At 43.9% G+C, this 27,764-nt stretch overlaps 1 protein-coding gene across 3 annotated transcripts; it reads left to right on the plus strand.

Annotated features, from left to right (window-relative positions):
- The first annotated feature begins 452 nt into the window (after positions 1–452).
- Positions 453–27,412, plus strand: kcp (kielin cysteine rich BMP regulator). 3 transcript variants are annotated; one of them, XM_052062367.1, is made up of 48 exons: positions 454–884; positions 2,118–2,644; positions 4,308–4,380; positions 5,151–5,458; positions 5,791–5,959; positions 8,920–8,978; positions 9,470–9,563; positions 9,917–9,999; positions 10,194–10,290; positions 10,852–10,931; positions 11,001–11,086; positions 11,167–11,257; positions 11,361–11,460; positions 12,387–12,472; positions 12,551–12,644; positions 12,730–12,879; positions 13,407–13,513; positions 13,604–13,697; positions 14,359–14,532; positions 14,878–14,960; positions 15,516–15,609; positions 15,739–15,921; positions 16,573–16,743; positions 16,839–17,012; positions 17,145–17,227; positions 17,320–17,410; positions 18,604–18,686; positions 18,764–18,937; positions 19,290–19,469; positions 19,976–20,240; positions 20,540–20,622; positions 20,681–20,774; positions 21,167–21,340; positions 21,421–21,503; positions 22,871–22,991; positions 23,085–23,167; positions 23,236–23,335; positions 23,419–23,507; positions 23,588–23,690; positions 23,763–23,905; positions 24,004–24,176; positions 24,256–24,367; positions 24,536–24,637; positions 24,698–24,862; positions 25,345–25,645; positions 26,759–26,975; positions 27,007–27,055; positions 27,212–27,412. In XM_052062367.1, the coding sequence occupies exons 1-48, from the start codon at positions 797–799 to the stop codon at positions 27,326–27,328; spliced, it is 6,450 nt and encodes a 2,149-aa protein (XP_051918327.1). In that variant the 5' UTR covers positions 454–796; the 3' UTR covers positions 27,329–27,412. The 3 variants fall into 3 exon arrangements, with proteins under 3 accessions (XP_051918329.1, XP_051918327.1, XP_051918326.1); XM_052062366.1 differs by having other exon boundaries at positions 455–693; positions 789–884; positions 27,007–27,412; XM_052062369.1 differs by having other exon boundaries at positions 453–884; positions 13,407–13,697; positions 26,759–26,979; positions 27,011–27,055; positions 27,212–27,252.
- Positions 27,413–27,764: the final 352 nt, after the last annotated feature.

Here is a 27,764-nt window from a genome sequence, read left to right on the forward strand (position 1 = left end):
TCAGGTATTGTGCGGATGCCAGCATTATTTGAAGGTGTCGGTACTTGTTGAGACTCCTGATACCAGCCCCTGATACTTATGGCAAACGAAATCTGACATCCAGTAAGTCTTTCTCAGCAGTTTTTGGCGCTATACTACAGCAGTTTGACAAATTGGCAACTCATCTGCTTCAGAAAGAGGTTTTTGTTCACAATTTATTTTTCATGATTCTCACCTCCATTATGCATTTTTGGTTAATAAAATCAAAGTTAATCAAGTGGTTAGCTACAGCATATTGCCTGTTGCAGTGGAACACTTCACGCGGGTGACATTTTGACTCTGCCACAAATTATTCCTATTGCCATAATTTCCTTTGGGTGGAAAAACCCCCACATGTTTCTTATCCACTGGGTATCATGGCTCCTCTCCAGTCTCCACACCAGGTTTAGCTGATAGCCAGGGGGATTGAGGAGAGAGAGAGAGAGTTGGAGAGGGAGGCGGGGGTGTATGAGAATCAACACTGCTTGCCCGTGATGGGTGGAGAGTGTCCCAACAAAACGAAGGAAAAAACAAGGGGGGGAAGACGAGTGTGGGAAAAAAACCATTGAGAAAGTGCAAAGACTTCCCGCTCACCTTGCAATTCCTTTCAAAAGCAAAAGAAGAATGAAGACGGGAGAAGGTGACAGTGAGCTCGGAGTGGAGCGGTGAAACAAAGTATGCTGTGTGGCCTTGTGAGGGAATCCAGATGTTTTATGTCCACGCTCTCTGCGTGCTCTCTAGTTGAACCTCCAAACTCAATGATATCATAGGGCAGAGAATGGAGAGTGTCCTAGTGTTGTTGTTGGACATCCTGTGGGTGATGGCAGTGTCTGCACAAGGAGGGTCTGCTCCATATCAGGACAATGGTAAGTGCATTTCATAATCCTTACAACTTTATTCCAGCAATACTCTAAATGCACAGTTGCCGGAATATATTCAACTCGATCAGAGTAGACGACCACAATTGTTCCTCACCAACCACCCATCAAGAAGAAGAAAAAAGTTGACTTTAATCACTCGTGTGTTCTTGTGTTCTTGTCCATCTGCTTCCGCTTCAGTGTATATGACATGCCTTTAAAATTTGGGCTAACTCAGACTTTTGGCATGAGGTCATACGAATTAAACATGGATTTGAAAAACATCACACAAAATGAAACATGTGGATATGGGATTTAGAAGAAGCATTTTATATATTGTTGTTGGATTGCATTGGTGACTCAACCTGTACTCCCAATATGATGCATTTTCTGAATTCACACAAAATAATGGTTTGCAAACATAGTTTGGAAATGTTTGCTTTATTTTCATTCTTTCTTTCTTTCTTTTTCACTGCCAAAATACAACTGATGCTCCGGCCTCCTTGTGTGGAGTTTGCATGTTCTCCCCGGGCCCGCGTGGGTTTTCTCCAGGTGCTCCGGTTTCCTCCCATGTTCCAAAAACATGGGAGGAAACATGCATGGCAGGCGGATTGAGCACACTAAATTGTCCCTTGGTGTGAGTGTGAGCGCGCATGGTTGTTCGTCTCTGTGTGCCCTGCGATTGGCTGGCAACTGGTTCAGGGTGTCCCCCCCCTACTGCCCGAAGACGGCTGGGATAGGCTCCGGCACCCCCCGCGACCCTAGTGAGGATTAAGCGGTTCAGAAAATGGATGGATGTTATTTAAGTAAAATAAGTGATACATACTTTTAGTGTCTAGATTTTTAAATTCACTCATCACACTATTACAATATATGCAATGTCCATCCATCCATCCATCCATTCAAACATCCAACAAACTATCCATTCAACTAACCAAAAATCCAATATCCTTCCATCCATCACTCCAACCAACCAACCAACCAACCGTCCCTCCCTCCCTCCCTCCATACCTCCACCCATCCATCCATCCATCCATCCATCTCCCATTGCTATCTCTGCCCCATTGTGAAGTCATACTGTGTTCACGTTGCATTCCACAAACATTGTAATAGCCTGCAATAATCCTGCATTACATCCGTTATAAATCAGACTCTAAAACCATTGCAAATAATGCCTCACCTTGCTTATGTTAGCGTGTCAGTGCTCCAGCATAATGTCAAGTGTTGTATGTTTTTCCTTAGTGATTGACCTGCTGTCAGCTCTCCACATATCCCACCCAAAGAGCGGCGTGTCCAGACTGCACAGTCCCACGGGGGCCATGTACAGAATCCGTCCCAGAGCGCCTCACCTGACGCTCCCCGTCCAGTATTCCCGAATCCTGCGCTCTGAACTCCAGGGAAGCTTGGGGCTGTATTTTGTGGGCCAGCAGCTGCAGCGCACCAACATCACCCTTTTGTCTCTCTCCACGTCGTCATCATCCGTTCTTCTCCAGCTTACCTCCTCCACCTTGGACGATGTTCTGCATGTGGACTACCGGGCGGGAGGGGCCGTCCAGGGTTTTCTTTTACCCGGAAGGAACCCCTTCTCTTCAGGGGAATGGGTGCGGTTGGCCGTCAGCCTGGAGCCAGACAGGCTTGTGTATTTTGTAGACTGTCAAGATGTACAAGTCATCCTCATAAAACCAGAGCAAAAGTTGCAGCTGGAAGTCCCGCAAGATGTTGTTGTCACGCTGGGAAGCACACCAGGGAGAATAGACAGCAAATTTAGTGTAAGTTCTAGCACACGTGACAGATTTCCAGATTTACCTTGACATCCCCCACCACCCCAACCCACCCACCTGAACACACCCCACACAGTGGAATAATCACTCAGGATAGTCTTTAGAGACATGCAGTAATCGAGCTTTCCAGACTTTGATCTGTAGGATGGAAAAATGCCCCAATTCTACCCGATGTTCAACCACATATCTAGCTGACAGGACCTTTTGTGTCAGCCTTGGCTGCTCTGAGTCACGCACTGCTCCCCTGTCATGTGGTGTTCCACAGGGCTCAATTCTGGGGCCTCTGCTGTTCTCGCTGTATCTGTTCCCATTGGGTTCCATCTTAAGGAAACATGGTATTCCCTTCCACTGCTATGCAGATGCCTGCCAGATCTATGTCCCACTGAGCAAGAAAGACGCTTTCTCATTAAGGCCACTCCTATCCTGTCTGGAGGAAATCAAAACCTGGATGGCACAAAATTTCTTGAAATTCAACGAAAAGAAGACAGAGGTGATATTGTTTGGTCCCAGTGGCCCTTGTACATTGCATCCTGTAGACTTGGGCCCCCTGTCTCCTTATCTGAAATCAACGGTCTCAAACTTGGGCCTTAAACTGGACAGTGAATTCAAACTCGATCTGCAAATTGGTGCCGTTGTTAAATCCAGCTTCTTTCACCTTAGACAGCTGGCCAAAATAAAACCTCTCCTCTCACATGAACACTTTGAGACAGTAATTCATGCCTTTATCACATCCTGGCTCGATTACTGCAATGCCCTTTACTTTGGAGTCATCCAGTCCTCCATTAAGCGCCTTCAGCTGGTCCAGAATGCCGCTGCTCGCCTCTTGACTGGTACTCGTAAGAGGGAGCACATAACTCCTACTCTGGCATCCCTTCACTGGCTCCCCATTCATTTTAGAGTTATTTTCAAGATCCTCCTCTTTGTTTTCAAATCTCTGAATAATCTCGCGCCACCTTACCTCTCTGAGCTCATCCGCCCCTACACACCTGCCCGGCGCCTCAGGTCTGTGGACCAGACGTTGTTAGAAGTACCAAGAACTAAACTGAGGCTCTGAGGGGATCGAGCCTTTTCTGTTGCTGGTCCCTCTCTCTGCAATGACCTCCTACTGAACACTTGGCAAGCCTCCTCGCTGCCCATCTTCAAAGCCCTCCTCAAAACTCACTTGTATTGTTTGGCATTCGACTCAGCATGACTTAGATTTGTTCTTGATTTTACTGTTTGGTTCTTTCTACCGTCTTTTATTACCGATTTGTCTTACTTTTTATTGTGCATGTTAAATTGCTCCATGTACAGCACTTTGTATGCAGCGATGGCTGTTGAAAGTGCTCTATAAATACTGTTGACTTGACTTGACATAGGTAGATGCATCCTGTATAAAGGATATCAAAAGAATAGCCCACAAGATGCTTTAACAAGAAAGTTACAAACCAAAGGATTGAGACTAAACAGCCGCAAAGCGAAGTGAATAAGGAAAGCAGACTTCAGTGTAGTTAGAATTAGTTCTCCATAGCAATGGGAAAAGGGGTCAAGTGGCCTATTAAGGATACATTTAAACTATTCAAGATTGATTGTCAGATCAGAGAGGGAGACGGAGGGAGATGAAGGGAGTGAAGTGCCTCAATGGGATGTGTTTTGTTTGACTTCTTTGCAGGGTCAGTTAAAAAAAGCAGAGATCTCAATGAAGGCCTACGAGACACGTCCTTGGCACTGTGATAACATAACAGGTAAACATTTCCAAGTGCTGCAAAAAAGAAATATGAGCGCAAATGGCTGATTATGTTTCAAATGAAAGATGAGCATGTGTGTGGTCTTCTGTCTGTGTGATAGTTTGGTTTTCAAAATGGGTCAAAAGAAAAACAGATGTTTAGAAAAAATAGATACAATTAAAAAATGTAATTGAAAATCAGATATGGAAAAAAATGTATTTTCAAATCAGACAAAGATTTAAAATGTTGTGTTAAAACAAATCAGAAGACAAACATATTACCGAATTAAATCAGTTAAAAAATATGTTGGATTAAATCTTGAAAATGATTGAAAGAAAAAATGATTGAGGGGAGATTAAAAAAATCTATTAAAAGAAAAACACGTGCTTTCCATATGTCCTTATGTTAGACATGTGACAACACCTTTTTATGTGAGATGTGTCTTTGTTGTGTTCTGTATGTCTGTCCATGCGCCTTTGGCGTATGGTCAACAATACATTGTGGAGCGCCAGCATGAGTTCGTGACAATTTAACAATTTCAGTACGCTGAAGGCCACTTTGACAGCCATTTCCTGCCTCTTGTTTACATTTTTAACATCTTGTCTTGCCATCGGCCACCCGCTAAGCAAACACTTAAGTCCATTAACTCGGCTTGGAAACTTTCCAAGGCCTTGGGCCGGTCCACTGAACACTATATTTACATACTAGACCTAAATGTGCTTTTCTTTATCGAAGCAATGCAAGGATATCTGCATTCTCTGTGTCTTAGTTGTAATTTCTTCTTCTAGATGCTCTGCCTGCATCCACTCACAAGCACAGTGCAGATTCACATAATGTCAGTGGCTCAGAACTGCAACGGGAGGCTTCTTCCACCAGCAGTAAAGCCAAAAGGAAGCACAGGGCGCCCCTCCAGAGTGCTCATTATCTAACACACAGCATCCAGAGTGAGCAGCTGCAAAGGGGAGCGGTCCTGGGCCCACCGGGACTCCCTCAAGGGGGGAAGTCCTTTTCGCAGGCCCACAGGGACGAGGGCCTGAGCAGGCTGGAGAGACAGCTGGAGGACCTGGCTCGTATGCTTGACCAGTTCCAAGCTCAGGTGAGGACCATGCGTGCTGAAATCTCATTGGACAAAACACACACACGCACTAAGACGCGTTTTGAAATGAAGAAAAAAGTCAGTTGAACATGAATTGTTCTACTTTCACCTAATGTGTCAACGTAGATCCATGCTTCTGATCATTTTTGGCCCAGCGGAGGAGGCCTTGAAGGCCCTGACTGTGCCCCACCAATATACTATATATACACAGTACATTCATGCTTTTATTTTGAAAATAAGGACATGTACATGTGACCCCAATAATTTGAACAGTAGTGTGTTCATTGTACACAATACTATACACCCTTAATACAGAATGTATGTTGTGACAGAATGAGGAGCTGCAGTCGCGAGTGCGCCACCTGGAGGGATGCGAGTGTGTGCGGCGGTCATGTGTGTGGGAAGGCGCAGAGGTTGAGAACGGCCGACGCTGGCAGACCGACATCAGCACCGTGTGCACATGCACGGCCGGAACAGTCACGTGTCAAGCCAACATCAGAGGTACCTGTATATGTGCAGTGTGTGAAATCTGGGAATTAACGTAAAAGCATCAAATAGAATGAATATTTGCATTCCAAGATGATTCTTCTAGCTTTCTTTGATCCTTAAAAACAATTATTCTCTTGTAAAATACAGCTGTTGAACAAAATGATCAAAACTGACTTTACAGGCATCTTTCTTATTCTTCTCATAGAAACAATTCCTAAAACTTCTCACTCACAAGTTTAGTTCTGCCCTTGGGCACCATAATCCAGCAGCGTTGATTTGCGAGGCTTTACCTTTGACAGCCCTTTTATAAATATAGATTTTATTTATTTTTTGTTATTTAGGAGAACACAATTTTAAGATTTTTTTTTCCTACGGAGATCACCAAAGTTGCAGATGACACAGGAAGCGCTGACCAAGGTCTTGGATCAATACAAGCTCCGTTGTCTCTACTGAGACAACTGTGTTGGCGTGTGTCCTGACTGGTTGGCTATCTGGTTTCATCCCATTAAAAGCATTTGGTGCTTGTCAGTCATGACTCACAGTTCACAGCTGGCAAGCGAGTATACATTTTGTGCGGGTTTTTTTGGGCAGGAGTTTTTGTTTTTATTGGCTCTAAAATGGGATCGGGAAAGGGAGTGGGGGGGGGGGGCGCACCGAGGTGTTAAGAGAGATGTCCCTACATAGTAATCATGGGCCTAATCCTCTATTATGAATATGACCTCAGCAGCTCATGCTCTAATAATCTCAGGCTGTACAATAGGTGTGTCAATTTAGGAGAAGTGGAAGAAAAGTTGCCATTTGTAGGCACGGTAAAGCTCCATGAAGACATGCTTTGATTAATTTGGTGCAGAAGTCAACAGTGCCGGACCGATATCACCTCCGAGTTGACATCAGACAACTTTGTGGTGAAATCAAAAGTCTTGCTTCCATTTTCACTCCCTGTATAGGTCTGGTGTCCAAATACTGATGTCACAATCTCAATGACACTTATGGACAACTAGCTGGTTCGCCGCCCTCCGGGCGGCTCATCAGCTAGTTCCTGCGGAAGGCTGGTAAGGTGGTGGTTCGCCGCCCTCCGGGCAGCTCATCAGCTAGTTCTTGCGGAAGGCTGGTAAGGTGGGCCTTCGGCCCACAAAAGTGTTGTTGCTTAGTTCAACTTTTTGTTCATCTTCATTGCTTATCGCGAAAATAAAGAGATGTTTAGCTCTACTAAATAACTAACAATTTCATTGCAATGCTTGTGGGTAGACAACATTTTTTCGCTAAGATGCCCGCGCGATCGTAGTGAGCCACTGCCTGAGCGGCGCAGTGGCGGCGCGCAGCAGCACAGTGAAGTAGGTACGTTTTGAAAAGGGACAGACGGAAGGACAGACCGCGTGCGGGACGACGCGCAATATATATATAGATTTAGTTTCTGAAATGAAGCTAACATGCATGTTTTTGAAACGGGCATAGAGGGCAACCGCCCGGAGAACATATACACTCAACCAAGTAGATTCAAGCCCGGATCTCCCTACCGGAATGCAGACACGCAAACCACTCCCAAGCCACCAGTGGCATGTGAAGCACAGTTGATGCCTGGGGCGCCCACAGGGATATGTACTATGCCCCCTAAAAATGGATGCAAGATTTATAGTCGACATGCATCTGGTGGACAGTGTTACCTAGCATAAGACATTTTGTTGCCTAGTATACATTTTTAGTCGACGAGGGGGACACACGCCAACACTCACAGGCGAATGCTCAGGGCTGCCCCTGCCCCGCCACTGTCTACCACTTGGCCTTTTCAGTGTGAACAAGGTCCTCACATAATTATTTCCCTTTGCCTGCTCTTCCATCTCCCCATTAATTGTTTGTGCATGTTGGCCTGATGAGACTCCAGATGCAGGCACTCCATTCACACACACACATACTTTGATCTCATTCACGCTTGGCTTGCTAGAGGAAATGTTTGTTGGCTTCAGGCCACTCCATAGTCTTCCTCTCTCTGTGATTACTACCTCTACTCCCGCCCCTCTCACACACAATTAAAGTCATTATCTCCCAAAAATTCTAAGCCAAGCAAAAGTCATTTGATAAACTCCCACAGAGGCACTGATGTCACTTATGTGTGATATGTGATCAACAGGAAATCCTCCAGATAAGTGTGGCCCCCGAGGAAAGCCCATTGAGCATTTGTTCTATATCATCACCATCTACTCGTGCACCCTTCGTCCTCATTCGTGAGGCAGTTCGGTGCACAGTCAACGAGTGCATAGTTTTACCTCACTAGTGACATTTCATTGACCTACTATACGGCATGCAATCGATGTCAGACTGCGACCCTTGTGATGATAAAGCGGATCAGAAAATGGATGGAGGGATGGATGGGCTAGAGCATTTATTTCGTATCGCTGATATCAGCTGCAGTCGAATGCTTATTTGTCCTCACTAGTAAGACAGTTCGGCTTATTACTGGAAAGGACCATGTCTTGCCAGTAGTGTTTTTTTCCATTCCTGTATGACGTTTTTACACATTAGTAAGACAACTATGACATACTAATTGCACAACTACATATTACCAGTGAGGTAACCCAATAAGTGAGCATTTTTGTGGGTCCGGGAAGCTATTGGTGTGTGTCACATACCTACCAGTTGGAGTAAGCAGTCTGACAAAAAGTGTCCTCGTACATGGACCTCGCAGTGGATATGAAGAGAGTAGCCCACTCCCTCCTCACAAAGAGAAACGTGTGACATCACAGACGCACCCGCCCTGTCATTACAAGTGGAGCCAGATGTTGCCCATGCAGTTTGACCTGGTGAAAACCTGCTGCTGATGGAGAGGGGTGGTGGATGGGGTTGTGGGGAATGACACCATTATTTCCACGTTCGTCTTTATGTGGCTCAGCAGCTGCTACTTGGATCTCACACAAAGACCTGCGTGCATGATACGCGCTACTGTATAACTCCAACATGATGCTTGTTTTCCTCAGACTGTGAGCCACCCGACACAAAAGTACATAACGTGTCCCACGGCGTCAACACGTGTGAGGTGAGTTTTTCAATTACTTACATCCACACCAGACACCACATCCGCAAATTTTGTACTATAGTGTACTACCAAACAAGAGATGTGATTTCAACACAAGGGAAAAAAAGTTGCATATTTTAAAGAAAAAAATATTGATTTCAGTAGAATAAAGTAACAATATGAGAAAAATGTAGGGACTTTATAAATAAATGGAGTTAATTTTCCATTAAAATTAAATACACTAATAATATAAGAAATGAAAAAAATATTCCTGGAAAAATAACATGACAAGCACAAAAATACAACTATTACTTGAAAAAAATGTAATTGCAACAAATGAATCGCCTGTGAAATATTAATAGTGCCAGTAAAATATTAAAAGACAATCTGAGAATGAGTAATGAATTGCATTTAAGGAAGAAATCATAATTAAATCAATAGCCTGAGTAAGAAATCGTAATGTTGTGTCTCGATACTTAAAACTGAAATGATTTTTGTTTTATGTAACGCAGGGGGGTGAAAGGGATTGTTCCGGCGTGGCGTGCCCACCGCTGGACTGCACCCAAAGGGAGAGCCTACCTGGAGAGTGCTGCCAGCGATGCACAGGTAACACCTTGCGATGGCAACCTTTGCTCAGATAAACCCCACTCCACAACAATCCTATATCTTGAAGAAAATAATTAATATCATTTTGAGAAAGACCTTGGACATTGTAGCGAAAAAGCCTTTATTTATTTATTTATTTATTTATTTATTTATTTGAAACGTCTTGTATTATAGAGAAAAAAGGGAATATGGTATCATATATTTTATAATGTTATTATATTATATAAGACAAAATGTATGTTAACGAGTTGTACAGTATATTTCCAAGTAAAGTTTGTGTATTATTTTTTTATCCAAAAAAAATAATAATAATAATCTTGCTTGATAACACAAGATTCAATTTATGCGGTCAGGCTGCATCCAATCTGGCGTGCGTTATGACCACGGAGCAAAATGGAGGTCAGCTGAGAGCCCGTGTGATGTCTGCCACTGTTTGGTGAGTGTTTCGCAAACTTTTACTACATGTGAAAAATCTCACAACACACCACCAAACACAAATAGCCCCAAAAGTACATAGTGTGTGCTCGTGGTGGAGCAAAAGTAAATGATTCCGCCTGTCAGCATACGTCGCTAGCAGAGAAAGATGAACCACAACAATAAGTGAAATTTCATGTTGTGCTCTGGCCCCAGGAGGGCGACATTCGCTGCGAGAGGGCTCCTTGCCCACCGTTGCCCTGTACCAACCCGGCGCCTCCTCCACACCATTCCTGCTGTCCAGTGTGTGAAGGTGTGTGTGTGTCTTGCAGGGCTGTAATAGTTTGGGATTTTAAATTAATCTTACAGTTGTGTTTTAAAATTCGTTTGTTTTAATTAGCTTCTAGACCTAATTTGCTACTTTTTATTCCCATGAAAATGCTTCGTTGTAATGGACTTGTCATTGGTTTGAGTATTAGTATTGTTTTTTTTTTACTCATATTTGGAATACATGTGAGGTGCAAAATAAATAAAAAAACCTCCGTATGTACTGTGTAATTAAGTGCAGTAAACAACAATTCTCATACTTTCTTCTATTGCTTTGGATGTCCAGCAGTGTATACAGGTATATATACTGTGTATTTTAAACTAACCCTGAAAGCTCATGTATGATATTACCTGATAAAGACAAAAACAAAGTCAACTTTATAAAGGCAAATGTAATGACAGTTATATTTAAAAGCATTTTTCTGTTTATTTCATGGACAAAAATGCTTTTTTTCCCCCCCGTTAGTTTTGGTTAGCGATTATAATCTCGGTGTCTTGTCATGTAAATGTGCGTGCGTTTGCGTGACTGCAATGGTGTGTCTTCCAGGCTGTGGTGTGAATGGTCATCATTTCCCAAATGGAGCGACGATCCCGACAGGAGATCGCTGTGAACAATGCTCATGTGTGGTATGTCCAGCAAATCAAGTGACATGTTTCAAGCGTGACTGCTTAGTGAACACTAACGTTATGTTTCAGGATGGCAATGTGGCATGTTTACCTCATCCGTGTCCTGCCTTGTTTTGTCCAAATCCAGTGCACCACGCCGGAGACTGTTGCCCACGGTAACGCCTACTGCCCATGAATCGATCAATCGCTTCTATTAGACAATGACAAGCGTCCACAATGTTTGTGTGACTCACAGGTGTGATGAGTGCGAGTACGAGTCTCGAGTGTATCTGGATGGACAAAAGTTTCCCTCCACGGATGACCCTTGCGTCGAGTGCCGCTGTTCTGTGAGTTGCACTTTGAGTTAGTAGTGTTGAAGGATATTTTATTGCAGGAGCTTTTATTACGTTGATGTAAGTGTGATGCAAACAGTCCATGTGATTTTGTCAGGCAGGTGAAGTGTCCTGTGAGCGCACGGAGGCGTCATGTCCTGCGCCACGTTGCAGCCACCCGGTGAAACGCAAGGGAGAATGTTGTCCAACGTGCAATGGTTTGTTCTCTTTGTTTGGACAAAAAAGATTTTATCATTTGTAAAATCTGCCATTGGCTGGCAACGAGTTCAGGGGTCCGAAGATGGGTGGTGTCGGCTCCAGCATGACCACAACCCTTGTGAGGATAAGCGGATTAGAAAATGGATGGATGGATCATTTGTAAAATATACATTCAAGAGTGTTTTTTTTAACTTATTCTGAGAAACAAAACGGTGTATTAAAAAAAGGTCGTATTTTCATAAAATGTTAGAGACATAAAAAGACAATTTTAAAAAGGTGATTTTCAAGATAAAAAAATCTAGAAAAAAATCTCTCTCTCCACATATAAAGGTATATATAAAATTATGATATTATATTGATGTTTTCTCAAAAAGTCGAGCAATATCATTTTTTTAGGATAAAATGTATATAGTTTTTAAACTTTACATATAAAAAGCCGTTTATTTTCAGTGTTTATGAGACAAGGAGTTGTTCATTCGCAAGAAAGAACTTAGTTTTCCCAGAAAATAAAATCTATACTTACTATATACTAAAATGTTGTATTTTTAAGTTAAAAGCTCATGTATTTTCAAGAAAAATATACTTTATTTTTCAAAAATTTCAGAACTTTTGATGAAAAAAATATTTTTTTAAAACTGTTTCAAGATTTGAGTAGTTTTCAACGAAATAGTCATATTTTGTAAGAAAAGAGCCATTTTTCTGGTAAACATTTGAAAAAAAAACATTTTCAATGCAAACTGTGAGACAAATTTCATCTATTTTCAAGAATTGTTTTTGGTCAATTTTCATGAAAAATGTCCAAATATTTGCATCATTTTTTGTACTGTTCAGAAACAAGTTATTTTTTGTATCTAAAATGTATACAGTATATTAAAAAAAAATTGAGTATACTTTCAATACTTTCTGGACACGTCTGCTCGGACAGAGTGCGAGTTCGAGGGACGGGTGTACACTGACGGAAAAGCGTTCGTCCCGCCTGGAAGTGGCCCCTGCCTGCAGTGCAAGTGTAAGGCAAGTCCTCACACACCCACCGTTTTATATTCCTTGAAATTCCGCATGGCTCTGTGACGTGCGTTTACCGCATTACAGAGCGGCAACGTTGTTTGCCACGAAGAAAAGTGTCCTCCTGTGAGATGCTCCAACCCCGTACGAGATCCGCATCGCTGCTGCCCCTTCTGCAAAGGTAACGCTGCCCTCAATTGGTCGTAGTGGCCACTTTATTAAGCACACCGCAATGAATGGATGTTATCATCTTAATCCCCACGCAGAATGCGCGCTGGACGGCTCCGAATACGGAGATGGCTCCGAGCGGCACCCCGAGGATCCGTGCTCTAGCTGCAAGTGTGAGGATGGAGACCCTCAGTGCACCCGCATCCAATGCCCCCCCATCACTTGTTTGCATCCCACCAAGACCGCAGGTAACTAAACATACAGTATATGTTTGTAATATTCTCCCTGGAAAATATTGCAATATGATAAAAATGTGTAGAAATCTGAAGTAATAATGAAAATTTAAAATAAATCATTCTTGCAAGAAAACATATGAATAATATAAAGAAAAAGTCAATCCTCTAATTTAATTTTAAGAGTGAATTTAATATAAAAAAAATTTCATGAAAATGTGATATTTTTAGACGAATGAGATGTATTATTATTATTTTTATGAATTTATTTAAAAATCAAATCATATTACATGTAAAAAGAAAAATATCATAAGAACAAACGTGAAACAAATATAACTATTGTTTTATTGCATATGACAATATAAAATATTACAATATTTCTAAAAATAAAATAAAAACCATACTATATTGAAAAAAAAGATGACAAGCATTACAAACTACAAGGAAATGTCATCATCATGGTGGAATAAAGTTGGAATCTTGAAAGGCAAAAAGCTTGTGTGTGTCTGTGTGTGTGTGTGTGTGGTGCGTTCCTTTGTCAGGCTCCTGCTGTGCAGCGTGCGACAGCTGCACGTATCATCGCCGTATCTACGGCAACGGACAGACGTTTGGGACGCCCGAGCAGCCGTGTCACATCTGCACTTGCCTGGTGAGCATGCCACCAACACATTCCCATTCACACTCCTTCCTGCCACCCTCAACAACCGCGTCGTCATTTGACCCCACCTCCCCACTCCAGCACGGCACTGTGGCGTGTGAGAGAAGACCTTGTCCAGCACTCAACTGCAGTAACCCATACACAGTGCCCGGAGAGTGCTGCCCTAAATGTCCAGGTATCTTTCAGTAGTGTCTGGGAGCATTTTATGAGTGTTTCAGCAGTCTACGCGATAGCATTCCAGTATGTGTGAAAGCGTTTCACTAAAGTGCATGAGAGTGTTTCGGTCATGTGTGAGTGTCTTATATTTTCCATTGTCTATGCGAGAACATTCTGGTAGAATGTGAGCTATTCCATTGGTAATGTGAGAGTGTTTCAGTAGTATGTGAAAGAAATAATGTTTTGAGTAAATAAAGTGAAGGAGTTTTAGTATTGAACGATAGCATTTCGGTTGAATGTGAATGTATTTCATCAGTGTGTGACAAAGTAAAAAGTGGACGCATGAGAGCAGTTCAGTAGCGTAAATTAGTGTTTCAGTAGTGTTCAGTAGAGTGTGAGATATTGATGTTTGGGTAATTTGTGTGAGTTGCTCAGGGTTCTTTAATGGTAGGCGAGAGCGTTTTAGCAGTGGATGTGAGAGATTTTTTTGTTTGTCGTGTGAGAGCACTTGAGTAGTTGTTTTCTCATGACTGTCACAATTTTTCAGTTGTGTGTGAGAGAGTGTTTCGGTAGATCGTGTTTTCAAATAATATTTTTTAGTAGTTTGTGTGAGAAGCGATCCTGCCCGATCGCCTCATTTTTCTGTTGTCTTTGCTTCTTGATTCCAATCACTCGGCAAGACTGCTTGTTGGAGAATCACGTGTTTGTGGACGGCCAGGCCTTCCCCAACCCGACCAGCGCGTGTGAGGAGTGCAAGTGCGTGAGCGGCGCAATTGACTGCCGGCAGGCTCAGTGCCCTCGGCCGCACTGCAACGCGCCTCTCTCGGGCGCCTGCTGCAGGAACGACTGCAACGGTGAACATGGCCGTCCATCCATATAACATCACTCACGATACTTAAAGACTCTCACACTCACTCTCACAGCGACTGACCCGTTGTCACACATGCTCCTGAAAATTCTCGGACGTACGCCCATCTGTGGGACAGAGGACGAGAAGTTTTTTAAAAAGACGAACTTAGCAAGGACGGGAGTGGGTTTTTGTCCGTCCCTTTAATCGCTTTAAAATGACAAAGACGGATGGGGAAGGAGAATGATTATTATAGGAATAAAGACGGAAAGACGATGACTGAAGGGTAGCCAGGTCACGGACGGAGGACGGACCAGCAAAATAGCGTAAAATGCCAATCTCTGCCATTCAGGATGCAGCTATGCCGGGAAGGAGCATCTCAATGGTCACCAGTTTGCGCATCCCACTGACCCATGCAGGACCTGCAGCTGCATTGTGAGTATTCACATCTGCAGCCAACGAACTCTGCCCTCTCATTTGCTCACGCCCATGTCACTCACCAAGCCTGAACCCGCATTTTCAAGCCACTCACATTGAAAGTTGCAGATACTACAGTACATTGTGAGGATGGGGACCTAATCTGCACCTAACATGCCCGATTTGTATTGCAGTAGCAATATATCTTATCTCACCTTATCTTATCTTATAATCAATTCTAAAAATATTCAATGCCTGCAGCTATGAAATTTTTCTGTAATTCTCAATATTTTTAAAATCACATTTTTTTGTGTTCTATGTTGAGGGGAAAAATATCTTATTATGATTCTTTTAACGCGAACAACATTCTGCTAAACAAGCAACAACAAAAAATGGGGTCCATATGTCATTCATTTGCTAAGACACCCCGCCCCTCGTCCCTCAGTTTGAATTTTGAGAGAAAAAACATTTGACCTCCACTCTCTGGGCATTTGACTTTGGAAGTTCACATGTGTAAGTACGAATTTAAATTAAGGTGTACAGTACTTCGGGAAGTCATTTTGTCTCCTGCAGAATGGAAACGTCCAATGTCTTATGAAGAGGTGCCCACCCCTGTCATGCTCCAACCCGCACGTGTTGCCCGGAGACTGTTGCCCTCAGTGTCCTGGTGAGGAAGCGCAAGCAAAAGCACAATTTGGATTTAGAAATGTACTATTGAAAGCGAGCGCGATTGTCCAACAAGCCCACTTGGAGATTTTTTTTGCATTGCCTCATATGTGGCTTGGTGTGGCTGCAGCGCCCCCTCTGGATTGCGAGTTGGACGTCCAAACGTACCGACACGGCGAGCGCTTCTACTCGCCTTCGGACCGCTGCCAATTGTGCTCCTGTGCCAATGGCACCGTCCACTGTCAGAGGAAGCCGTGCCCCTTCGACTCGTGCTCCCATCCTGTCACGCGGGATTGCTGCCGCACCTGTCAAGGTATGACGGGGGAGCGGGGGGTGGCATCGTCATGTTTTTCAGGCAGGGTGGACAAAGAATGGCCCACGGGCTACAATGGCTTAGTCCTTGCTTTAGTTTGGCCCACCGAGCATTTATGTTATCAGGACTACTGTAATATTTGTTGCAATTATTTATTTGCTTCTTATTCTCTGAAACGCTTTCATTTAACATCCTTTATTCATTTAATTAAGTCCTTTGATAACTACACCAGTCCGCAGGAAATTTTAACTTAATGTGTAACTTAATGTATTTTTAACACTGATTTAAAAAAAATGTCTTGGCTTTCTTTGTAGCATATCTGGTTTTTGAGATATTCTCTTTTTTTTTTTTTTGTTCTTAAGCCTGACCCATAAAAGTTTGCATCATACGGATTTTATCACCGATTCTAATTTAGCGCCATGACGTTCCTGAAAAAAATTCCACCTTTAATTCACAAATATTTGCCCTCATGTGTGACTGGCTGGCCAGGTTGGTTCCACAACTCAAATTGGATGGATGGATTAAATGTTTTACATCTGCACGTTAACTTTTTTTTTTTTAATCCTTCATTTATGAGTGACCTGTACCATCTGTCCAATTTGAAAATACAACGTGGCCCCTGAGCACAAAGGCCATTTCTATTTCCGACAGGCTGCCTGTACGAAGGTCGAGAGCGAGCCAACGGGGAGATGTGGGACGACGCCTCGGACCCGTGCGCCGCCTGCGTGTGCCACGAGGGCTCCGTCAGGTGCGAGAAAAAGCGCTGCCCCCCCAGCAACTGTAAGCACCCTGTGCAGCGGCACTGCTGCAAGTCCTGTGACGGTAAGGAAACCTTGAGCAAGTGCTCACAAAATGGTGGGGATCAAACTAGGCTTTCGGGGGTAACCTAACGTATTTCATTGTCTGCCTTGGGCCAGCCTGCTTGTATAACGGGAAGGAACATGGCGACGGCACTGAGTTTGTTGACGACAAGGACCCCTGCGCCGTGTGCTATTGCTATGCAGGCGAAGTGGTCTGCACTAAGTTGCCTTGCCACGGAGACTGCCGCCACCCGTACAAAGCACCCGGACAATGCTGTGCGGAGTGTGAACGTGAGTTGGAGCAAGAAAAAAAACTTAGGGGAGTAATCTTATATTATTCTGAGAAATGAACTCTATTTTGCTTTGGCGGAGAAATGCTTCTTTGGTGACCACAAGGTCAAAATATTTGTCTTCATTGGTCAGGCTGCTTTTACACTGGAAAGGTGCTGGCTAATGGACAATCCATTCCTGACCCAGGGAATCCTTGCTCCGAGTGCACCTGCCAGGTAGCACACTGACACACACACACACAAACACATATACACAAACCTTGCCATGATAACTTCACACACTATAAAACGTCTGCGTTTGTTTTCAGACTGGCACTGTGCGTTGTGTGAAAAAGTCATGTCCCGTGACGCTGTGCCCTCACCCGGTCACAAACACGTGTGGTTGTCCCGTGTGTGACGGTAAGTCGTCCTTTGGCCCCATGCATTGCATATTGTGTATGAGAAATGACAGTGAAAAAAGCGCCTTTAAGTGCATGTTCATGACATTGTCATGTAGTGTCAAATTAAATCATTGATAGTGTAGTGAGTAACACGTGATTGTACTGAACTTCAGGGTGACACTGGAATACATTAAATCAATATGAAATAAGAACTTGGAGGCTATCTATGATGGTGGGAGGTATTGTGGTTGTTCGTGGCATTGTGTTTGTTTACAAAAACATAAAAAATGCTTAATTCTATGGTAATTAAATTTTCTTTTATTTATGTCTTATTTCTTATTAATGGATAAAGGTTTTTATTTTGTCATGTACAGTATTTAATATATATTGAGTTTTCCCTTTTTTTGATTTGTTTTTATATTGAATTTTAGCCTTTTGTATTTCTTATTTTATTTTTTATTTCCAATTACAAATTCATGTAATATACGGTATTATTGATACAATTTATAGTCTACTATTATTTCTTCTAATAATTTCTAGTAATTTTAGTTTGATCTATGATTTTATTTTAATGTGAAATTGAATGCATTTTATTATATCAATTAACAATATAAGAACATCTGGATTTCCAACTTTTAACAAGTTTTCCATTATCTTTTTTTTTTAAATCAACAGATTTTAAAAAAAGTGTGTTTTGCACTGCTATATAATGTTTGTCCATTTTTGTAACTTGTCTGTTTGACATTTTCTGTTCAGTTAGTTCAAAACTCAATCTTTTTTTTTCCTTAAGCGAATGAGGCAACTCAATTTCATTCAGGTCACAATGTCATTCTGATTTCACTCAGAGGGCAGTTGTGACTGTGAAAAAATAATAGAAATCAATACACCTCTTTTCTGCTGCAGACTAGATTAGAAATCAAATGTTAGCGTGACCACCAAATATTTGAGTACACAAATACTGTTCAATTTATGAGAATGCATTTGAGACTTTTTTTCCCCACAAAATGAAAAGAACAAAATACATTTAGCAAGAAACAAAGTAGTGCTTGCTTAAGAAGCCCTCACGAAATAAAGTGGCTGCCAGGTCTGGCGTAGGGGGCGATCGAGTTTGACACCTTTGCCTTACAAAATCAATTTCAATTCTTTTTTAAAATTTATGTCGGCAAATTATTTATATCCTGTCAAAGTGATCTCAATTTGTCTTCTTCACAGGTTGCCACTACCAAGGGGTGGATTACATCGACGGGCAAATCTTGGCAGGAGGAGAGAGCAGCTGTCAGGAGTGCACATGCTCAGTGAGTACCAACAATCACCGTCACGATACACAACCAACACACTTAACGGTGCCCGTGCACGTTGCGGTTCCTCTCAGAGGGGCGAGGTGGCTTGTACGCAGAAACGATGTCCCGCCGTGTCCTGCTCTCATCCGGCGGTGGACGGATGCGCGTGCGGCGTTTGCGACGGGTGTCACTTTGAGGGGCGGAACTGGTTCAACGGGGAACGATTTCCTCATCCAACAGATGGTTGTCAGCTCTGCTCTTGTCTGGTTGGTACCAAACACTTTGGAGTTTGGTCACTACGAATACTGTACAACTTCATTTTCACTATTTCAATCCAGCAAAGTACATGTACCGTGCATTACAGTTGTGCACTACAGTTCAATTGTATTTAACTTTGAAGTGCAATACATTTGCATTGAGTAGTTATGAAATGTTTCTATTTACCTTTTGAGTACCATTTTTTTTTCAATTGATGCGTGCAATACATTTTAATTCAATCATCCTTTCAAATTTATATATTTTTTAATGTATGTGCGCCCAAATGCATAAATTGCAAACTTCCCCAGTGTGGGACAAATAAAGGTTATCTTATCTTATTTTATATGTGTGTGCGTGCAGAATGGCGACGTGGTGTGCTCACACGTGTTGTGCCCGAGCACCACCTGCTCGCATCCCGTCACCCCCCCAGGCGAGTGCTGCCCCATCTGCACGGGGACGTGTCGGCATCACGGGAGGGAATATCAATCTGGCTCCACCTTCCCGTCGCCCTCTGACCCTTGCTCCTCCTGCTCCTGTCTGGTCAGTCCTCTTACAAGAAACCCCCTCCCCCGAACCTGTCGCCCATGAAACCCCATTTAAGCATGTATTCCATATCTAGGTTACTAGTTTACTCTCTGTCCTCACTAGTAAGTCAATACAGCGCAGTAGTAGAGTGACTGTGTCGTACTAGTAACATGTTCTCACTCGTAACGCTGCTTTTGGCTCAGTTGTCCTACTCGGGTGCAAAAACCTTACGAGTAAGTAAGACTCAGTCGTTCTACTCGTGCACTGAATTGAAGTGAGATGTGAAAGAATTTGATGCCACTCGTCATACCAGTCACAACTAGTGCACAGTTTTGCCAAAGTTGTCCGACTAGTTTGCAGGAAGGCAGTAGACGGGGGTGGGGGGGAGTTACTGGTAAGACTCCGCCGTTTTACAAGTGCAATGAATTGTCTTGCGAGTGACGATAAAGAGCATACTAGTACATGGACCTTAAACTGGACCTCAAGGAAATTAAATACATGCTTGTCCCGGCATCCTGAAGGAGGAGGTGGTGAGCTGTCAGAGGAGACCTTGTCCCGTGCGGTGTTCCCACCCCGTCCCTTCGGAGGCCTGCTGTCCCGTGTGCGACTCCTGCCTGTACGAGGGCCTGGTCCGCTCCCACGGCCTGGCTTTTGCGCCCTCCTCCGAGCCTTGCCAGCGTTGCACTTGCGTGAGGGGCACGGTCACCTGCGTGCCCCTCACGTGCCCACCAGCGCCCTGCAGCCGAGCCGTCACCATGCCGGGGCAGTGCTGCCCTGAATGCACAGGTACGCTACGCACTAGAGGCCGATGTAGTTCAACTGTCATGATATAAAACACAAGGCATTGTAAAGTGAAATGCTGCCCCAAAGTCACACAAGTAGCACTAACGAACAATGACCATAACATGACATGTAAAAGAAATCTCAGGGACCCCAAAATAGAATAGGAAAAGAAAAATGATCAATTCTTTGAAAGACAAAATACCAAACAGCAGTTCCAAGAGGGGCCATCACAGTGCCTTATTCTCAAACTCTAATAGAAACATAGTCATCCGTTATAAATTATGCAAACTGTGCGTTGTAAGGATGTATTCTGGATGGACAAGAATACCGCGATGGGCAGAAATGGACCCTGACCTCAAACCACTGCTCTACATGTACCTGCCAGGTGGGAATCTCTCATCCTTTCCCTCAATTTAAGTGGTTGAAATTCTGCACCTCGCCAGGCTGGCGAGGTGCAGTGTGCATCTCCACAGTGCCCCAAGTTGGCTTGCATGCATCAGCTGACCGAGCCGGCGGCCTGCTGTCCTCGCTGCAGAGGTAAACGCCAGCATATGGTAGCCAACGCACAAGCGGTGGGAACTAGCCAAGGACACATATGAGCCTGTTTTGACAATGTAAAGAGTAGAAAGTACAGATATCTGCTTTCAAAAGTGGAGAGTAAAAGTAAAAAGCACTCCGAAAAATGTGTACAAATACCTTGAAAAATCGATTCACATTTATATACAATAATCAAGTAGGGCTGGGAAATTCAATTGTGATTTCGACTTTGGCTAAAGCTAAACACACAGCAAAAACAATTACGGCCATTGACTAGTACGTTTAAAAACCAGAAACTTCGTTTTATAAACATCCCCCGTGGTAATGCTGGCAGTCAATTAACATGCTAATAGAGAATTAGCGTGAGCTGTGACACGACTGTGTGATGCCAGGTTGCATGTACGACGGACTCGAGTACGCGGAAGGAAGCAGCTGGTTTGCCGACTCGTCCCAGTGCCGCAGCTGCATGTGCGTGGACGGGGTGACGACATGCTCAGAAATCCGTTGCCTGTCCCCATGCAGCAACTTCATCAAGGTGCCCGGGGAGTGCTGCCCCATGTGTGCCGGTAGGACAATCCAGTGGTGATGGTCCGCCATCTTGTTTGATTGTGTCATGTGATTTTTGTTTGTTTGTTTTTTTGCGGAGACTGTGTGTTTGAGGGCAAGGTGTACGGCCCAGGAGACAGCTTCCATCCGGCTGGAGACCCCTGCCAGGTCTGCACCTGTGAGGTAGGAATAACATGGAGATTTTCTTATCACTCTCCAATTCAGGGATGGGGAACGTCCATGTTGGAAGTTGCCACATTTTTCATCAGTGCTTTTGGAGGGGTGGCCCCTACCACCAAGCATTTCGTAATCAGATGTACAATATGACAAATATGCTATCTCAAATATGGACAAAATATGTGCATATGTGTGAAACGTGTGCTCTTAATGTATTTAATCTGTCATATTACATTTTTCATTGGCTGTATGAAAGATCCACTATCCTCACCCAACAACAAAGGCTTGGAAGCAAACGAAAAGTAACCTGTACATACTGTAATTTTGCTTCCAATGCAGAGGGATCGCTTGCATATAAATGACCATTCAAGGTTGGCACAAAATAGCTATTGAAAACAACAACAACAACAAAACCTAATTTTTATCCATTTATTCACAAAATCAACTCACACAAAATGCTAATCCTATTCAAGTGCTATGCTTGTCCGGCATTTAATTTTAGATCTACAAAAAAATATTAGGCCTCCTCAAGTTGCACTCTCTGAGTTTAAGACCAGTGTAAGCACATCGAAGACGTGTTTGCCATCTGGTGATCGTTGATATTACAACTTGAAACTACCTTCAACCACTGCATATTTGCTGTTTCATATTTTGGATTTTCCCATTTTTTTTCCAGAATTGTTTTTGTCTCCCTTTCCCGCTGCTTTTCATGGAAAACACGTTTTGAATGTTAAATCAGTATTTTTTGAAGATCTCTTTGGGTTGATAAAAATAAACCCTAAAAAAAAATTTGAACAAAAAAAAGCATGCGTCCACCAGGTGCCCATTCCTACTCTACTTTAAGTGGATTCTTCCTGAATTGTAAAATTTGGGCGCTCACATCACTCATACCCACAAATAACCCTTTTAATTTAATTTGAATTGTCTTGGTGTCTAGCACTGTTTGGGACACCCTGTAAAAGAAGTCGACATTCTTTCATGGTAATCATAGACTAGAACATGGGTGTCAAATTCAAGGCCCGCGGGCCAAATCTGGCCCACCACATCATCTTATGTGGCCCGCAAAGGCAAATCAGACATGTCAACTTCCATGATGCTTCCTAAAATCTCTACCAAATTTTAACATTCTCATATGTCATAAATATGCATATTCTTGTGACCAAACCCCTCATAACATTAACTTATTAAACAATAGTTGAATAATCCGTGATTTTTATTTAGTTTATTTTTTTTAATATAGTTTCAGTCATAACAGCCCTCCAAGGGAAACGGTAACTAAAATGTGGCCCACGACAAAAATGAGTTTGACACCCCTGAACTGGAAGAACGAAGAAGTGATGCAAGCCGCGTGTGTGTATGTGTGTAAAATTCAGGTGATGCCAGACGGAGAGCAGCATCTGCGCTGTTACCGCAAACAGTGTCCTAGTTTGGTGGACTGTCCCAAGAACAACATCTTGTTCTCTGGACCCGACGCCTGCTGTCCTGTCTGCGCACGTTAGTAGTCGTCATACACAAACTGCACGATTAATTAAAAAACACTTGATATTGAAATGCGGTTGCAAGAAATGATGTGTGTGTGTTTTACAGAGCCTCTGAGTAACTGCACTTCTACACTGATCGGCAATGAGGTCCTGGCTACAGACAACCCCTGTTTCACCTGCCATTGCAGGGTAACACAACACGACACAAAATGTGCACTTTTTGACCTTGTTTTGCAGCCTGCGTGTGTGTTGTATAGGATCAAACATGGACGTGCCTACATCGAGGCTGCCCCCCACTGACTTGTCCTTCCAGTGAGCAGTTCACCCCTCCAGACTCGTGCTGCCCCGTGTGCAAAGGTGACGTGATTGCAATCATGCTCCATCTCTCCTTTTGTCAAAGGGGTGTTTCACATTTTGCTGATTTTCTGCCTCCGGTGCAGATTGTGTGATCGAGGGTCAGAATCGACGAGTGGCGAGTGGCAGCAGCTGGACGGACAGTGACGACAATTGTGTCACTTGCACCTGTAACGTAAGTCGTACCTTGCTTAGGGTTGCAAAAATTCAGGATTTTTTTTTCCAACAAATCTGTGTGTGTGTGATGTTGTTTAGTTGGGCTACATTGAGTGTAGCATTGAAGAGTGTTCATCCGCGCCCTGCCCCGATGATCAGAAGCAAGTGAAAGTTGCAGGGAAATGCTGCCATGAATGTCGAGGTAACACAAGCAGCCATCTTGTGTTTTTTTTTTTGCCGAATGTTACAATGTGTGTTTCTGTGTGTGTTGTAGACTGGGCCATGTCATGTGTGCACCAGGGCACGGTGTACCAGGCCCACGAGCAGTGGCAGGTGGACGAGTGCACCGGCTGCACTTGTGTGTCTGGAGAGGTGCACTGCCACAGTGAACGCTGCCCTCCCCTCAGCTGCAATACGGTCAGTACCCACCGTCAAGTGAAGCCTCGCTATTCCTGAGGTATGGGTGCGGACCAACAGCCAGGACTAACTTCATTTTGTGTGTGTGTGTGTGTTAGGATGAGATGCCATCGGTGGTACCAGGCTTGTGCTGCCCTCACTGCATCCCCCGGCCGGCCACGTGCATTGCGTTCGGCGACCCTCACTACCGCACCTTCGACGGGCGCATGCTTCACTTTCAGGGGACGTGCACCTATGTCCTGGCGCAGGACTGCCAGGGCGGAGACTTCAGGTCAGAAGGTCGCCATAGCAACGGAGGGGGGAAGAGCAGTGTGACACTTCGATGACTCCCTTCCTTCTGCTTTTCAAAGTATCCACGCCACGAACGAGGACCGCGGACGTCAAGGAGTGTCGTGGACCAAAGAGGTGACGGTCTTCATCGGTGATGTCACGGTGCAGTTGCTGCAGGACTGGCTTGTAAAGGTCTGTGTGGAAAAACAAAAACACAGAAAATGGAACGCAATGCCTTCAAACTCACAGAAGAGGCATTATCATGCCGTTTTTTTCATATTATAAAACAGTTCACACCACGGCTGGATGATTACGGAACAAAAAATGTTCCCGATTCATTTGCCCAATTGTGCTCCTCAGGTAGACGACGAGACGGTGACGTTGCCGTTCCTCCGAGAGCCCTACATCTACTTGGAACGGAAGGGCAACACCATCTTGCTCAACAGCAACATCGGGCTCAAGGTCTGCTCTTGTTCTATTTGCCGACGAATTACAAAGTATTCATAGCGCCCTCCCGTCCAGGTCCAGTGGAACGGCCGTTCCCACCTGGAGGTGAGCGTTCCGGGCTCCTACAAGGGACTCACCTGCGGCCTCTGTGGAAACTTCAACAACTACCATCAGGATGACCTCGGCATGCCCAGCGGACAGATAAGCCTGTCGGAAGCCGACTTCGGCAACAGCTGGAGGGTAAAAGAAATGGGAGAGAGGCCAATTTTTGTGACTGACTGAAAATATTTGGCTTTGACATCCAAAATGATTGTGGTGATTTCAGCAACACAAAAACGGAGAGCTGTCCATGTCCGTCTTTTTTTCTTGTTGATTCATTCTAAAAATCTCTGGTTATTTTTTCTAGAAATTGTGAATTTTGGATGTTGACGCAAACTAATTTGAACATAAAAAATAGAAAAAAATATTTTATTCCCCACACATTTTTGACACGCATGTCTATCCGATTGACATGATTCCAATTTTCGTATACAGTATTCCAAATCGGTTTTCCCAAACAGCTCAGGCTTATTTTCCTTTATTTTGTCCAAAAAGATGATTCTGGAAAATAACATAACAAAAAACATGAAACAAGAAATGCAAATGTTGTACATTCATGATTCCTGTCTGCGTACATGCCATCAAAGTTCGCCAACAAATGCGTGCATGACTGTGCTACACAGGTGACAAACGGAAGTCACTCACTGGCAACCTGCCGCCCGGGCGAGGATGTGGACCCCTGCAGGGAGGCAGGCTATCATGCCCGCAAAAGCGCCAACGCCCGCTGTAAGGTCCTCAAGACGGCGGCGTTCAGGCCATGCCACCGCGTGGTGCCCCCTGAGGCCTGGTACGCCGCTTGCGTCTACGACCTGTGTGCCTGCGGGGCCAACACCGATGAGTGTCTGTGCGACGCCCTGGAGGCCTATGCCGGACAGTGTCGGGAGGCCGGCGTTGTCCTGCAGTGGAGGGGACCCTCACTGTGCGGTGAGTCGCAAGGCTTGGCTTTCCAAAAGCAGCGCAAAAGGAGGGAAAACGGGGTCTGATACAGTATTATCCGAGAGGAGACTGAGGGCACTGTGAAAATGCAGCATTGTAGCAAAGTGGCATATAGAGTGGATGGTTTTCCATGGGGAAATGCTGAGGGCAAAAATACAGAAAGAGAAGGAGGTTATATTATTATCCAAGAGGAGACTGGGGGCAGCAAGGAAACTAAACACTGTAGCAATGTGGATTAGTTAATCTTGTAAATGCTGACGAAAAAAGACTAGGGTCGTTTGTTTTTTTTTTTTCTACTTCTTGGCATGTGGTAGGGAAGCATTCTTATGCGAGCGGAGACTGAGGGGACAAGTCTCCTCTTGGCTAAAAATACTTATACAATGTGCAGAGAAGTAAATACAAGGGGCATATACTGGCCAAAGTGGCAACCCCACAGTCTCCACTTTGTTGAAGCAGTCCTTTTTTTATCGTCTCCTCTTGGATGCCAGATATTGTACTGTATTTCCCTACAATATGCCAAGAACGAAACACAAAAGGCACTACTCCCCACACCCCCAACCAATTCAATGTCAAAACAGACTACTCCACAGTCTCCGCTTTTTTGCAGTCCTTCATTTTTCATCTTCTGTCTCTCCAAAAAATATTTTATTACCACAGAGTATTTAACATTCTATAAGAGACACTCATATTTTACAGCAAAGAGGAGACTGTGGTGTCTTTAGTTTTGGTCGTGGAAAAGCCCTTAGTCTCCTCGTTTCCTTACCACATGCTGAAAAACTACTTAATGACTCCACGGTCTCTACTTTTCTGCAACACTTTGCTTTGCACTGCCCTGAATTTGGAGACTGTGGAGTTGTTGGTTTTCGGCATGTGGTAAGGAAAGCCCTTTATTTATCCAAGAAAAGGCTGGTGGCAGCAAAAACGTGGTGCGCTGCTCTCCATTTTGCGATTCCGTATGTGATTTTTTTTATTTTCAAGGTCTTCGCGTTTTTTTTATTTTAAACAAACACAAGCAATACGTTCATTCAGATAAACAATATCAGGTATACTATATATACCGGGTAAATGAATGAATAATAAACAGTTTCCTGATGCCCCCAGCGGTGAGGTGCCCGGTGGAGAGGGGCTTCGTGTTTGACGAGTGCGGACCGCCGTGCGCCGTCACCTGCCTGAATGTGGGCGCTCCACTGGGGGTGCTAGAGAGCCACTGCTTCAAGCCCTGCGTGCCCGGCTGCCAGTGCCCCGCCGGCCTGGTGCTGCACAACAACTACTGCATCCATCCCAGCAAGTGCCCCAAGATCATCCACGGCAACCAGTCGTGACGCGTCGTCCGTCACGAAACGCCGCAGTCATCAATCCATTCACGATAGCACACGTCCGTCCTCACTTGAGTCGTCGGCAAGCTGGAGATGGCCCGGCTGTGATTCGGACGAGAAGTGGGGTTGCACCCTTGATTGGTTTGCATGCCAATCACATAGGTCCTACACACAACAAACCATTCACAGCTACACATGATTTGGAGTCTTCAGTGAAGCCAACATGCATGTTTTGCAGGAGAAAGCCAGAAAGTCCAGTGCCAGAGGCAAAATGCAAAACCCTGAACCTTCAAACTGTGAGGCTGATGCGTCAACCACTAATTCCACCGTGCTTCCTACATTCAACAGTGACTGACTATAAAGTGCTATTTATATAGACCACATTCACTTCTAATTTTTTGTTATTTTTTTTTGAATAAACACATTTCTACATGTTCAAGCACTTGTTACATTATCTCAGGTTTTTCAGGGGTGGAGGGGGGGATGAATAAAGCTCATACAACTACTACCAATGCCGAATGTCTATCTGGATTTTCCAAATAACATGGGTCAGGTCAACAACAAATTTTAATCAGAGATGGCTTTGTGTCCCTGTGGAGTTTTGACGGTGAATTCAAAAATATATTAACTTTTTTCTTGCACATCATGTTTTTGAGATATTTTCATTTTTATAGTTATGATGTTTCAGCAAAAAAATCCATGTGTTGCTGAACCCCACCTTTAAGTCATACATCTAGAATTATTATGAACACCTGATGTGTTAGAGAAAAAAACTAGGGTAGATTCCGAAT

Source organism: Hippocampus zosterae, chromosome 3, assembly GCF_025434085.1.
Source record: "Hippocampus zosterae strain Florida chromosome 3, ASM2543408v3, whole genome shotgun sequence".
Taxonomy (NCBI): Eukaryota; Metazoa; Chordata; class Actinopteri; order Syngnathiformes; family Syngnathidae; genus Hippocampus; species Hippocampus zosterae.

What these genes read in the sequence shown, in the direction of transcription:
- kcp (XM_052062367.1), top strand. Translation starts at nt 797, where the DNA reads ATGGAGAGTGTCCTAGTGTTGTTGTTGGACATCCTGTGGGTGATGGCA. An exon ending in GTGATGTCTGCCACTGTTTG is followed by an intron (nt 10,000 to 10,193) that starts GTGAGTGTTTCG and finishes CTCTGGCCCCAG; the next exon opens with GAGGGCGACATTCGCTGCGA. An exon ending in GTGCTGCCCTGAATGCACAG is followed by an intron (nt 20,241 to 20,539) that starts GTACGCTACGCA and finishes GTGCGTTGTAAG; the next exon opens with GATGTATTCTGGATGGACAA.